The following is a 14,098-nucleotide window of genomic DNA, read 5'->3' as shown; positions in this document are numbered from 1 at the left end:
ACCCCCTATTAGCGGGGCCAAATCAGAGGGACCTCCAAGGCCGACAGAGACGAAAAAGAGACGTAAAAGAAGAAAAGGAAAAAGGAAATAGGGGTTTACTTAGGTTAAAAAATAAAACTTGCTGCTGAGCGCGGCATCCTTTCATTATAATTTATGATGCATGATTGCATATCAGACTAATTAAACCAGACTAGACAGGTTTCCCTCCCTATGTGCCAATACTTTCATTGGGGGGGTGTGCTAGTGAGAGTGTTACACAGCTCTCATAGGACTATGAATATTTCAGTGAAGCAGGTCTCTGTGGCAGAGCACTCTCTCTCTCCCTTCACCTCTCTAATTACAGCGACCGAGTCGGCTCTGCCCTTACCCACAATCTGTGGAGGCATGAAATAAATACATGCTCTCCAACAATAAACAAGTGCCTTTTCAAATGACAGCACCTCCTCATGTTCACCCCCATTGCCGTCTCTCCAGGCTTTCGTAACGTTTTTACTTTTAGCTGGCGACAGGCGCGTGTAGGCCTCTGCTCATAATGTATAGAGTATGGGCTGTACAGGTTGTGGGGTTGAGAGTACAGAAAGCTAAATATAGGCTGACTTCAGTACTAAGGCCATGTTTGCATGGAATGAAAAATGGTAAGTGCGATGATTTAAAAGTAGGTCAAATTTGATGCTCGACAGATTTAGGTTAAATCTCTTGTAAGAAAGAAAATCATTTTCAGACATTCATACAGCTAAAAACGACAGTTTTAAGTGGGTACTCTACATTGATATAATTGATACAATTAGGGGAATTTAAAATTTCAGGATATCATTAACTTCTTTGTCGTCTCCTAATAACTTTTTCTTGGCCTCAAAGAAAATCATGATGTCAAGAAAAGATGCAAATGAGAATTCATAAGGACTCCAGTCCAACTTGTCATGTTCTAGACTACTTAATAATGTAATTACAGATGTTGCTGACATGGATCTATTGCATTGAAACCACACTGTCCCAATGTCCCAAAAAAAAATTGTTAGTAATCCTAAAGACTGGAAATACAGCAATGCCCAAAAAGAGTAACTGAGTTATAAGACAACAACACACTGACAAGTTTAATACTGATGTCTTTTTTTTTTTTTTAACCCGCATTAGAAAGTCCTTCACAGGGGCCAACAACTTCATAACAAGCAGACTTTAATAAATTGCTGTACTGTAATGTTCACCTTTGGGTTCAACAAATTATTGGAAATCAAATGCATATTCTGCATTAGCAAATTGTGGCTTCAGATGGAAAATGCTGCTGTTTACATGATATGATCACTTCTCAGTTATTTTGATCATTTGTTTTTGTAACAGTGTCACTATGGTCCATTGTGTCTTGTGGTAAGAAAGAAAACACCAGTCCTTCCTTTCTAAGTATTTAGAGATTCTATGCTAGCACTTCTCACTCAGTTAGGATCCTAAAATGAGTAAAACTCTTGGGACACAAGATTTCCCTGAAAATGTCTTTTTGCCAAAGCTGATATAACCTCACTTTGTCAGGGTTGCCTCAAAAACTCTTAAATGCATTATAACAACTGTTACTGCACCCTGAGTACTACTCATCCTAATAAACCTTGAACATATGAGTCATTTTAATTTTGCAGTTTAAGTTATCGGTGGCATCAGGCTCAGTTCCTCTATTAAAAATGTCATCAGTTACATAATGATAATGCCCCCCCTACCACCACCACAAAACACATACACTTCCTTAGTGCAATCGTGACTTCCCACTGGTCTAAATGTAATGTTCGCCATGTAAAGGTCTCCTACTAATGATGAGATGGTTACCATAGTTTCCCCACTCCAGCCTGGCCCGATTAGATTTACCATGTCATGGTTTTGGTTTCCAGGAAGAGGAATGACTCAAATTTACATGTTGGTTTCTGGAGGTCCAACTGAGGCAAAAGGATGGTCATGTTGATGATTGTACGTCAGTGAAAAGCTTACAAGTACAACTCTGCCACCTTGTGGAAGGCACTAAGTACATACCGGTACCTCTGGTATTCCTCCCTCCACCCCCACCAGTTGATCTCATTACTCATGTAGACACTCAGAAAGGTGGGATAGGTGGTTCAAATTCCTTTATTAAAAAAAAAAACAAAAAATAAACTTCCCCCCCTCTTTTTTTTTTTTCTTTTTTAAACTGTGCAGTAATGATAATACAAAATATTGTAGAGATTAGGTTGCAGTGCTCTGTTTATAAATGTGTATTGTATAATCAGAAACACATTTTGCTGAAATAGTTTGAAACAAGGTAAAGAGACTAAGCATACTCTAAACAAGCATTAAAATAAAATTCTTTCTCGTGTGAAATATTTATTCAATTAAAAATATTCTAGTTTAACAAAAAACAAAACACAAAAAAACAAAACAAAACACAACTTATCTATAAAATTAAGTGGAATATGAAACCGTAGTTAACAGCTGAGATCACAAAAAGCACTGAGCAAGTGGGCCAAACAGACAAATGCACTCTTAACTTTTGGTGTCCAATTCCTTTTTCACTAGTTCCAGCCACAAGACCGAAAGCAACACAAGAAAAGCAGAAGCGCGGCATGTGACAGTATTTGCACCTTTTTTTCTTTTTTTTTTAAAGTTTGCTCTTAAAGCCAGAACTAAGCAGCAGAGACCTGAAAGAGGTTCATTAACTGGCCAGAAAGTGAAAAGACAATATGGCCAGTAAATAAAAGGTAAATTCAGTTCCCAGGATATGTTGAATACAGGAAACATGGGGGGGGAAAAAAAAGTATAAATAGAAAAATAAATACTGCTATGCATAGTTTACAAGTGAACGTAGTGTGGACTTAAACAAGATCTGTTTTCTACTAAATGACACAAACAGATGCTAATAGGCTTTAATGCACGGTCTAGTGTTAAAACTATTGAAAGAATGAGGCCGTGTTAATGCAGACCCATCAGATCCTTCAGTTCACTAAAAATACTGAAATAGGAGGCCCAAAACTTTAAAACACTGGTTTTCAAGGTTCAAACAATAAGTGTATGATTTTAAACTGTGTGCGTACATTACTATTTTTTTTTCCTCTTTTCAAGAAGTGGTGTGTATTTCTGACACAGAACTGACAATCAGTTCAGGACTTTTTGCATAGATGTAAAGAACTTTGCATGTTTACAATGCAAATGTACCAAGAAAGCAAGAAGAACATTCTCCTGCTGAGAAAAAGCAATAATAATAATAATAATAATAATAACAATAATAATAATAATAAGAACAACAACGATAACAACAACACCAAAGGTTTGACGTTTGAATTGGGTCCACAAAACAGATCTCCTGCAGTCCACAAAGCAGAGACAAGTCTGCAGCACGGAAGCACTTCACAACAGAAGCTTCATGCAATTCCGAACATCAAACATTTTGGGCTTAAAATTGCCAAGAGGTTAAAAATCCATCTTGGAGACAGACTAAAAAAAACAAACAAAAATAAAACTAAAGACTACAGCCTTTATAAAAGCAGCATTTACATTACGTCAAGTGTTGCTTTTACTTTTTCTATGGACAAGGAATCTCAACTAACATGTCAAGAAAACTCCTGCAGTGAAACCATTCAATCTTTCAAAAACAAAAAACAAAAAACAAAAAAAACAGCCAACTGGTGAAAATAAACCTAAAGTTGAATATAAACCTAATCCATGCACTGATGCATAGAACTTTGCAGTCCTTCAAGTCAAATCATTGTATTTATAATCACTCGCCCACATAAGATCATTTGTAAGGCTACATAGGGCAAAAGGGCATCGCCTCTGGGTTTCTGTAGCTTATTGGCAAGACAAAAATCCTCATCTGCATAGGTGAGGTACTTAAATGTCAGGTATGTCTTTGGTATCATGAACAATGTTTCAGTACTGGAACATGAACAAGTAGGAATGAAGCCCCAGCAATAACTGCAGACCTAAGCGAGCTATGAGCTGTTTGGGGCATGGGATATGCCTCAATAGTTAGAATATGGCAATTAAATTTTACTTAGAAACAAAAAAAAAAAAAAAAAAAAAAAAAGGGGGGGGGGGGGGGGGGGGGGACACTGGTTTGTGACGGAAATTTCCAAAGAAGGAAAGTCCCAAAGACAACGACATCCACATGTATTCCTTTCATTACTACCATACATGGCAGAGCTTTTAGTTTTCTTCGGATGACAGACAAAGGCAGTTTCACGTCCTCTTTATGTTGTTTGCTTGAAGTGTTAGGTTCTTCCTCTTAGAAGAAAGAATAAAATCCCATGTCCCATAAAAGGCTGTGAATATGACGGTTTTTATTCAAAAGCTGTACCAGCTGGTTTTGTTGCCCTCTTCTAGATAATCTTCTATTACTAAAAAAAAAAAAAAAAAAAAAAAAAAAAAAAAAAAATTATCCACTCTGGGCTTTTGTTAGAATATAAACCTTCATGGTCCAAATCCTTTGTGGTACATGTGACTACCCCCCCTCCAGTAGAACCTGAATGCTGGCTCTGAACCTTTAGCCATTCTTATCCAGTCTGCCACAGTAAATATTTTTAGCCCAGAGAACCTTGTGCGGCAAGAACCAGTCCCATTGGCACAGTCGGCGTATCCCGGTTTCTTTTTTCAGTAATGAGGCAGAGAGTAAACTGTGTTCAAGGCTGCCAAGGTTTCCTGTCCTTGCCCTTCTGATCAGGAATGTGTTTGTAGCGACATTTCTCCCCAAAATGGCAGCCAGTGGTTCTCCAGAAGTAACACTCATCTCCGTTAACCGGGCCGCGTCTTCGGGGTCTGGGTAGAGACATACAGGTTGCACATTAGTTATAAAACTGCAGTCCTGTTGCATGATTATTATCATCATCATTATTATTATTTTTCTTAACTAGAGTTTTTAAAAGAGCAGCCAGTTAGCGTCTCACCCAGCAGCTGTGCCTCCCTGCTGTGTGACAGGGAGGCAAGTCTTGAGTGGAATAGGAAGGGACCTCTGAGTGCGGCGGTCAGGATAGCGCACCACTAAACGAGTGTTTTCAATACAGTGACCCTGTGACAGCAAGCACATATACACATCTAACCCCACGGCAATAACTGGTGCTATGAAAATAATAATGCTGACAAAGGAGAAACAACAAAACAACAAAAACGCACTTACATTTAGTTTCTCCATGGCACGAGCAGCCATGCTTGCATCCCTGAAGTTAACGAAGGCACAGAATCTCTCATGCAGCACACGGATACTCTCAATTTCACCATACCTTCAATACAAGGAGACACAAGCAGACCAGTCAACAACTGCAGTTTTAACTTAGCTCCCCACATTTTTCGTATAGGGATATTGTGTTTAAATGATAACATTTTGTACCAGAATAGGATCTTACATTTTAAAAAGGTCCCTTAAGTGTTTCTCAGTTAATTCAGTTGTCACATTTCCCACCCAGAGGGATTGACAGGGAGTTCTGCAAGAGAGAGAATGTCACCAAGAGTGCTTTAAAAAAAAAAAAAAAAAAAAAAAAAAAAAAAATCTAATTCATCAACAACTCTATTTTTGACTGCTCAATTACAGTCACCTACCCTGGTTGCACAACAGATGAATCTGTGCTCCCAGCTGCTGCTGAGGAAAGAAAAAGCATCAACAAGAGAATACATCGGAAAATCAGTTGTATGATTTTTGCTTTAAACTTATTTGATCCAGAAGAAAAACTGTTGGTCATTTTTTTGGCCTTACTTTTGGCTGCTTCAGAATAATATGCCAGAACACCCTGCACTGTTGAAAATCTATCTAACAGCAAGACACTCTGCACTTCTTCAAAGCCCAGTTCCTGAGGAAGAAAGAGAGAAACTCAAATTACCACCACAAGGGTGTATGCCATCCGTCTGCCATTTGGCAGAGACTTTACAACCATGGTTGTGTACACTTGATCCTTGAACATTATGGCTTTATGGCATCTTATCCATTTCTTAGTTATGGCAAAAATAAAAAAATAAATAAATTGTGTGTTGAGGTGGTCACAGCAACCTTAACCTCTGAGTACAGAATCCAAGCAGTTCATTGCCAAGTGTGAGTAAATGTGCCAAATGTTTACCAAAAAAAAAAAAAAAAAAATCCCTTTAAAGCAATCCTAATACAACAGACTAACAAGAAGTAGACTGATTTTAGTTCACTGTGACCTTGACACCAAAATTCCAGTCGGCTCATCGAGTAAATGTTTGTGCCAAAATGCCTCTAATAGTGGAAAAGAGGAACTTGAAAGAAAAAAGAAAAAAAGCACTTCCTTGGGTCACAGCTGTCATTGGGAGAAGGCATACAAATAATACGTGTCACATCTACAGAGCTTTTGTGTGTAGGCGTTACCATTAACTGCAGCACTTTGCAGTTAAATAGATTATTGACAGCCTCCTCGCAGTCTTTGTCCAGCTTCAGCACCTGCTCCATAGCCTTTTCTGCCTCACTGTACCGCTACAACACACACAGAGTGAGTGAGTTAATACTAATGCTTAACGCTTTTTCGGTAGATTATTTACTCGACTACAAGCTATTACAAGCTTGTACCAACCTTCATGCCCATGAGGGCACTGCCCTTGCGGAAGTATCCTTTGGGCCAGTCTGGGGCCAGCTGAATGGAGCGTTCAGCATCTGCCAGGGCCTGAGGATACTGCTCCAAGCAGTAATAGCAATAAGAGCGATTCCCAAAGAATCTACACGACATTAAAAAAATTAATAAATAAATGAATTAATATTATGTGAAATGTGCATTTCTTTTGTAATGCCCAAGTCGTGACCACAGAAGCTGTACCTGTAATCTTTGGGATCACATTTTATGGCTTCTGTAAACATACTGGCTGCTTGTGCATACTGCCCCTCTTGCACCAGCTTTATCCCTTTTTCTGCAGGACATAAAGATTTGTTTTTAAACATTCCCAAAGGCTCAAATGACCGCAGTGCTGTATGCTGACATGCTTTCAGAATGAATGTGTAATCAATGTCCTCGAAGCCTTTGTTTCCATTTCCATGAATAACTTTTAAAGTTTCAATTCTTTACCTGTCAGTGATGCACTTTTCTTGGTCATGGTGTCAGTTCCATTTGTCTGAACAAAACAAAGAAGAAAAAAAAAAGTATATATATATCATTTTCATCACTTTATACTCATGAAAATGTGTATTTACACTACAAACACACACACAGCTTTCATCAAATCTTTCATGGTCCATAGTCCACTTTCCCCACATATCAGACTTTGAACTAACACAGGAACACCACCTCAGCAAGAACTATTATATATGGGCGTTTTTGCTATAGCTGCTTCTCTTAGACCATCTGTTAGCATTCACCTCTCTCCTGGCTTCATTCTCCTTGTTTTCTTTGGACTTTCGACTTGATCCTTTGGGTTTGATATGGCTAGCAGCATTTGCAAAGAAGGCACTGCTGACATCCCACTCTGGCTCCTGTGGGACACAAAGTCAGACACTAGTGTTAAATCATGTGCCATCCAGGCCTACAAGCACACAGGCTTTCACTTGAAACGCTTCTATTAATTCATTGTCTTGAGGCCTGTGATGATAGCTAATGACTAAAAATAAAAACAATGGCTTATTCACACATGGATAATAAACTAGTGTAGTGCCCCAACCTCCTCAGCAGATCTGGCTTGGGTCTCCTGATATCCTGAAGGAGCAATAGCAGGAGTAGCAAGATCTTTAGAGCAGGCCTCCGATTTCCCCTCCTCTTCTTTCTGCGCCCTTTGTTTCTCGTCTTCACCCCCAACTTCTGCTTCGGAATCGCTCTCGTCTAGTTCAGATTCTGCACCTCCATCCTCTTCGTCATCCTAATGTGGAGGAAGAGCTGAATATTTAGATTTTCACCCCACAGAGGCTAAAGGAGGGTGCGCTTCCAAGGGGAATATTAAAATCTTTACCTGTTCAGCATTGTGATTTTGCTTATTTTGCTCCTGCTTCTTACGTTTTCGACGGCGCTGAAATGGATGCACAGGTACACTTCAGAAAACGAATGAATGCATATAGATTTCCAGCAAGATAGGCTTTTCCTCTCACCTTCCTCTTGGCTTTGCGTCGCTCTGCCTTCCGTCTTGCTTTCTCCTCATCACTCAACTCCTCCTCTCCATTTAATGCATCCTAGAAAACCAAACATTCAGAGAAATGGATCATTAATGTCCTCACCCTTACAGTCCTCACTAGGTCCTGTGAGCCTGACACCAATTGTTTACCTGCGCAATGGTGGCACTTGGGTCAGGGTTTGTAGCACCACAGTCCATCTGCTCCTCCTGGACCACAGGACCTTCAGGAAATACACAAAATGAAATCTTTTTTTTTTTTTTTTTTTTTTAAAGAAACAGCTACACTCTTGTTCCTATGAGCCATACTGTATTAAAAAATAATAATCATCAGAATGTAGCTAGATAAGGACACACTTTTCTTCCCCACCACCCCACTCAGCAACATAGCTTGACACGCCATTTAAAATTTCCTTCCCTGTCAGGGGAAAAGGGAAAAGACTTTCTGTGAAAATGCATAGTGTAATATGAGACGAGATGGGCAGAACCATCGTTTAATATGACCGCACGCTTCTCTTTCCTTTACTCATTTCAGCCTCTATCAACCAAGAAAAGGTTAAAAGCAAGCAGCAGGCATCCCCTGCAGCAAAGGAGAGTACAAAAACTCTGTTCCAACATTTTCAAGTTACCTTAATGTGTTATATTAAAGAGTCCTCTGTGTGTTAGGTTAGCCTGTCTCATTTATATTCCGGTCTAACCACAATGACCAGTGATGATGTGCCAAATTTTTAAACAACACTGGGTGGAGACAGGAAGGATTATGTAATCCTTTCTTATATGAACCACCAGGAAAAGCATGTAAAATAAAATAAAGGAAACAGAACTGAAAATTGCTCAGAGACGCCAAATCAGGTTGTTTCTTTGAGAGGCATTTAGTAATAATTATCTTTAGCACTGCCACAAGCCCGCCACACAACACATACAGCTGCCCTGAGTACTGCTTTCTGAGAAGCTGGAGTACTGAGAAGAGGGGAAAAAAGGAAAGCCACTGCTCTAAATGTGGGATTTTGTGTACATACGCTTGGGGGAGGGGGGGCAGCTTATTTGATCAAGCCAAAACTGTAGTCGTTTAGGTCAAACTGCAGCAGACACACGACAAGACAAAAGGAAGCAAAGTAGTGGACTACGCCGGAATACATGTGGTGTCATGTTTCTATTTGATGAGCAAAGATTTCCAGAGAGTGACAAATCCCATACTTGGTCTCTTACTCATGTTGTGACTTGTGAAGCATTGACAGGAGAGTTTTACACTTTACATTCAACTGTTATGAATTTCATACAACAAAACTAGACACACCAAGTAGCTACTCAACTTCCTGATTCTGTGTATGCCTGTCCTTTAGTGGTGCTGTCCATATTTTAAACAATATGTAAAAAACATAGGAAAATAAAAGTCACTGTAATTGTATGGAATTGGAATTCCATGTGAATTCAAGTACATCCGGGGGGGGGGGGGGGGGGGGGGGTGTCTTCACATATAAATGTCTCTCACTGGCTTTGTTAAAGAGCCAGTCTGTCATCACAATGCGCCTCCAAGGATGCATAGTGACAGCAAGGAATTTCAGTTGTGTGCGCCTGACTCACTGCTCAAATGTCAAGAAATAAGCACTGTTAACAACTCCATCTCATTTGAACCAGGCCGTTGGTAAAAATTTTTACCATACTGGAATGTCCTCCAAAAACACAAGTGATACAAGATCGGTAGACACGAGCAACAAGAGAGCCTCTGTTTCTTCACTTCAAGGAAATTTCCTAAATTAGTGTACAGCTGAAAGGTGAGCTCTTTCCACAGGAATGCTAAATAATCACGTACCATCACAGGCTGGAGGACTAACAAGAAAATAAACTGCACAGGTCCACACTTTTCTTCACGAAAGCATGACCTTATTATTCAAACAGGCACTGCTTAATCATATGCCAGTGGTTTTAAGTGGTTGTGTAAACCAGTTAAACACAGAAACATGTAAACAATGTAGGAAATAGAAACAATCACACGTTTTGTTTTTTGCAGAGTACATGGCTGCGAGGCACAAATGTTCTGCGTGAGACTGAGTGAAGACAACTGCATTACATCAGAAATCAACAGAAGAAAAATCATTAAAGATCTCAGGGGAGGTACACTACAAAGCCAGTTTGACACAGCAAAGCTTTCTTTGCATTAGCAGGTTCAACATAACCCTACTGTGTACTGGCATAAAAGTTATGTGAGCACACAAAAAAAGTGTTAGCAAAAAAGATAAAAAGTAAAAGGTGGAGAGTGCCACCTCCTCTAAAATGCTAACAGAGAGCTCTGAACAATACAGAATCACTATTACAGCTAAAAGAAAAATTGACGGAGCAGTCTATAACCACAATGACCCTCGTTCACCTCTCCAGGTATGGCTATATATCCACACCTTCACTCTGGGAACAGTTACGAGAATTAAGCATATGCACCACCTACAGACTCTCACACTACCACTGCAAAGCCAGTAATGGTTGGAGTGGCAGGAAACCAAGTCTATAGCACTTTAACTGAACTGCTTCATCAGTGAGATTACTAACTGACACTGTTAAAAAAATGCTAGAAATCTTTCACTGTTCTGTAGTATCTAAGCTCTTTATTACACCTTCACAGAGGTGTATGGATCTGGATCTAAGAATGAAGGAATGCAAACCAGTCTCTTTTGCAAATAGATATTTCCCTACTTTTGGATGATAAACTCGGGAATTCCCACATTCATATATTAAGAAATAAACATAATTTGAAACTGCTGCCTGCTACAACACATACTTTATTCATCCCATTTTGTTTGTGTGTATTTCTCATCTAATATTCCCACGCTTTCCATAAATGCTAATAGGATTACTCACACCAGATGTGTACTCAAATACTAAGTAATGCTAAAGTTGGCAAGGCATGCCTAAAAGTTTTTAAATGTCGATGAAGGTGTGTAGATCAGCAGCTGTAGAGAGGAGCCACACATAAGCCAACCTGTTAACATGTTAAGCGAAGAAGAGGAACATGTGGGAACATAACACGTTATTTAAAGACATGTTTTAAGCTCATACAATACTTTCAATCTGCGTATAAACTCGTTCTGTGCTGTGGGGCATGTGCCCCTATCTAAGACATTGTTATCACACTAACACGCACCGAAGAATGCATTTATCTTTGTTTTGCTTTTTTATAGCACACATTACTTTATCTCTGTCTTTTATACATGGTGTACTTCAGCTTGTAAACTTTATAACTATTTGCTTCGTGAGCGAGAAAGTGTAAGAGAGCGTTTTGGATTTTCTGAGAACTCTTTCCTTTTTTTTTTTTTTACTGCGCAAACTTGGAAGCGGTACAGGCGAGGGTGTAACTGCCAAGAGAAGTTTCATTGTTTGACCAAGAGCTCAGTTTGATCACTAGGATAACACAAATGGGAAGCAATATCACAATCACGTCGTTTATGTAACTCACGAGTTAGCTGTCCTCCAAATGTGCCGTGTCACACGCGTTTCGTTATTACGTCCGTGATCGATCTAACCAGTTTAGAAAGTTTCGAAAAGTGGAAGAGAATTCTTACCGCTCCCGAGTCCCAACAGCCTGCATATATCCCTGGTGATTTTCATGAGCGCAACCATCCAGCATTATCGTCCTAAATAGCCCATAAACGTGCTCGGCCAAACGTTCAGGTTAGCACGAACACGTATCTAACATTGGGACAATCGGTATCGAATCTGCGGGAATCTTTGGTGGTTTAATCCACTTCCTGAGCGTCTAACGCCGACGTTGGGTCCACCCTGACTGGCGTCTTAAAGGCACATGACACTGTTATTGATTTCTAAACGGCTGAGACCTTATCAGAGAATGGCTTAACAATGGACCACGTGTTTAAATAACGTTAACAGCGTTAGGTTTAATATCTAATGCAATAGCATGTTTAATTATTATAATGATTATAAACAGATGCAAATATTATAAGATACACTCATTTACTATCCACTAACACAACTTTCCCAAAGAGCCACACGCGAAACTAATAAGTTGATTTCACTCCTGTTGAATATTAATTTTATGTCATTGTTAATTTATTGGGGCAGTTGTGATAAATTAATTATTTTAAAAAATTATTAGTTAATAGCTCACTCATGCTGTAATATAATCTCAGTGTAAATGGATGTATTTTTTAAAAAAGAAGAAGAAAACCCCCAAGATGTCTGTGAAGGTTCTCAGTCATCCAGGTCATCGTAGTCAAAGGAGCTTGCAAAGAAAAGCGTCTGGACTTCTTTAAGTTACTTGAAGACGTTTCACCTCTCATCCGAGAAGCTTCTTCAGTTCTAAGGTCAAATGGTGGAGAGTCCCAGATATAAACCTAGTGGGAGTTTCCCCCCACAGAGGGACAAAAGCACCCCCTGATGCTCCTCTAATCGCCTGAGCCAAGGTGTGAAACTGGGTGTGGGTCCCAATCAGCCAGAGTTTCGGGTGTGTTCATTGTGAAACCTGGCCCCACCTTATCATGCGAATTCCTGAGGTCAGATGGCCCAGGATGTGAGTGGGCGTTAAGTCGTCTGGGAAGGGATCTCAAAACTGGATTATAGATGGCAGAGAGTTGGTGTCGTAAACCCCCGCCTCTGTTCAAAGATGGTCGCTCACAGTGGACATAGATGGCTTCTTTCACTCCTCTTTCAAACCATCTGTCCTCTCTATCCAAAATGTGAACATTGGCATCCTCGAAAGAGTGTCCTTTATCCTTAAGATGCAGATGGACTGCTGAGTCTTGTCCTGTGGAGGTGGCTCTTCTGTGTTGTGCCATGCGCTTGTGAAGTGGCTGTTTGGTCTCTCCAATGTAGAGGTCTGAGCATTCCTCGCTGCACTGTACAGCATACACCACATTGTTAAGTTTGTGTTTTGGCGTTTTGTCTTTCGGGTGAACCAGTTTTTGTCTGAGCGTGTTGCTGGGTCTGAAATACACTGGGATGTCGTGCTTGGAGAAAACTCTCCTGAGTTTCTCTGATACACCGGCTACATAGGGGATGACAATGTTGTTGCGTCTGTCCTCCCTCGCTGGTGTCTGGTCTTCTTTTCTGTGCCTCTTTGCTGACTTTAAGAACGCCCATTTAGGATAGCCGCACGTTTTGAGTGCTTCCTTTACATGTGTGTGTTCCTTCTTTTTTCCTTCAGGCTTAGAGGGAACATGTTCTGCCCGGTGGTGTAGGGTCCTAATTACTCCAAGTTTGTGTTCCAAAGGGTGATGGGAGTCAAAGAGGAGGTACTGGTCCGTGTGTGTGGGCTTCCGGTAAACTTCGATGTTGAGTTTGCCGTTCTCTTCAATGTGCACAGCGCAGTCCAGGAAAGGCAAACAGTTGTCCTTTGTGTCTTCCCTGGTGAACTTGATGTTTTTATCCACAGCGTTAATGTGCGCAGTGAAGGATTCCACTTCTTGTGTCTTGATTTTGACCCAGGTGTCGTCCATATATCTGTACCAGTGGCTGGGTACTCTTCCTTTGAAAGAGCCAAGAGCCTTCCTTTCCACTTCCTCCATGTAAAGGTTGGCTACAATAGGTGACACGGGGGAGCCCATGGCACAGCCATGTTTTTGTCTGTAAAAGCCTTCGTTGTATTTGAAATATGTAGTGGTGAGGCAGAGGTCTAACAGTGTGCAAATCTGATCGGGTGTGAAGTTGGTCCTGTCCTCCAAGGAGCTGTCTTCTTGTAGTCGTTTTCTGACAGTCTCCACGGCCTCCGTGGTGGGTATGCAAGTGAAGAGAGAGACTACATCAAAGGACACCATGGTTTCATCTGGATCCAGGGTAAGTTTCTGGACCTTGTCGGTGACGTCGGTGGAGTTCTTGATGTGGTGTGGGGTGTTCCCCACGAGAGGAGCAAGGATGGTAGCAAGGTGTTTAGCAATGTTATAAGTGGCTGAGTTTATGCTACTGACTATGGGTCTGAGTGGGACAGCTTCCTTGTGGATTTTAGGAAGTCCATAGATGCAGAGTATGGCATCCCCTGGGTAAAGGCGGTGATATGTAAGGCGGTCAATAATTTTGTCCTTTTCAAAGTCTTGAAGGCAAGCTATAACTT

The 14,098-nt window shown here is 40.5% G+C and overlaps 1 protein-coding gene across 2 annotated transcripts; it reads right to left on the bottom strand.

Moving 5' to 3' along the window:
- Window positions 1–4,395: 4,395 nt before the first annotated feature.
- Window positions 4,396–12,235, bottom strand: LOC113035387 (stress-induced-phosphoprotein 1). 2 transcript variants are annotated; one of them, XM_026190928.1, is made up of 16 exons: window positions 11,598–12,235; window positions 8,197–8,267; window positions 8,024–8,104; window positions 7,888–7,944; window positions 7,603–7,797; window positions 7,304–7,417; window positions 7,014–7,059; window positions 6,768–6,858; window positions 6,528–6,669; window positions 6,326–6,430; window positions 5,699–5,792; window positions 5,545–5,584; window positions 5,352–5,429; window positions 5,126–5,228; window positions 4,896–5,017; window positions 4,396–4,767 (listed from the first exon to the last, which is right to left on the bottom strand). In XM_026190928.1, the coding sequence occupies exons 1-16, from the start codon at window positions 11,653–11,655 to the stop codon at window positions 4,632–4,634; spliced, it is 1,533 nt and encodes a 510-aa protein (XP_026046713.1). In that variant the 5' UTR covers window positions 11,656–12,235; the 3' UTR covers window positions 4,396–4,631. The 2 variants fall into 2 exon arrangements, with proteins under 2 accessions (XP_026046713.1, XP_026046714.1); XM_026190929.1 differs by having other exon boundaries at window positions 5,545–5,581.
- Between the last annotated feature and the right edge of the window lie 1,863 nt (window positions 12,236–14,098).

This window comes from Astatotilapia calliptera, chromosome 13, assembly GCF_900246225.1.
Source record: "Astatotilapia calliptera chromosome 13, fAstCal1.2, whole genome shotgun sequence".
Taxonomy (NCBI): domain Eukaryota; kingdom Metazoa; phylum Chordata; class Actinopteri; order Cichliformes; family Cichlidae; genus Astatotilapia; species Astatotilapia calliptera.
This window is presented reverse-complemented; position numbering and strand designations above follow the sequence as displayed.

What these genes read in the sequence shown, in the direction of transcription:
- LOC113035387 (XM_026190928.1), bottom strand. Translation starts at nt 11,655, where the DNA reads ATGGTTGCGCTCATGAAAATCACCAGGGATATATGCAGGCTGTTGGGA. An exon ending in GCTGTTGGGACTCGGGAGCG is followed by an intron (nt 8,268 to 11,597) that starts GTAAGAATTCTC and finishes TATTTCCTGAAG; the next exon opens with GTCCTGTGGTCCAGGAGGAG. An exon ending in GAAAAGTGCATCACTGACAG is followed by an intron (nt 6,859 to 7,013) that starts GTAAAGAATTGA and finishes TATGTCCTGCAG; the next exon opens with AAAAAGGGATAAAGCTGGTG.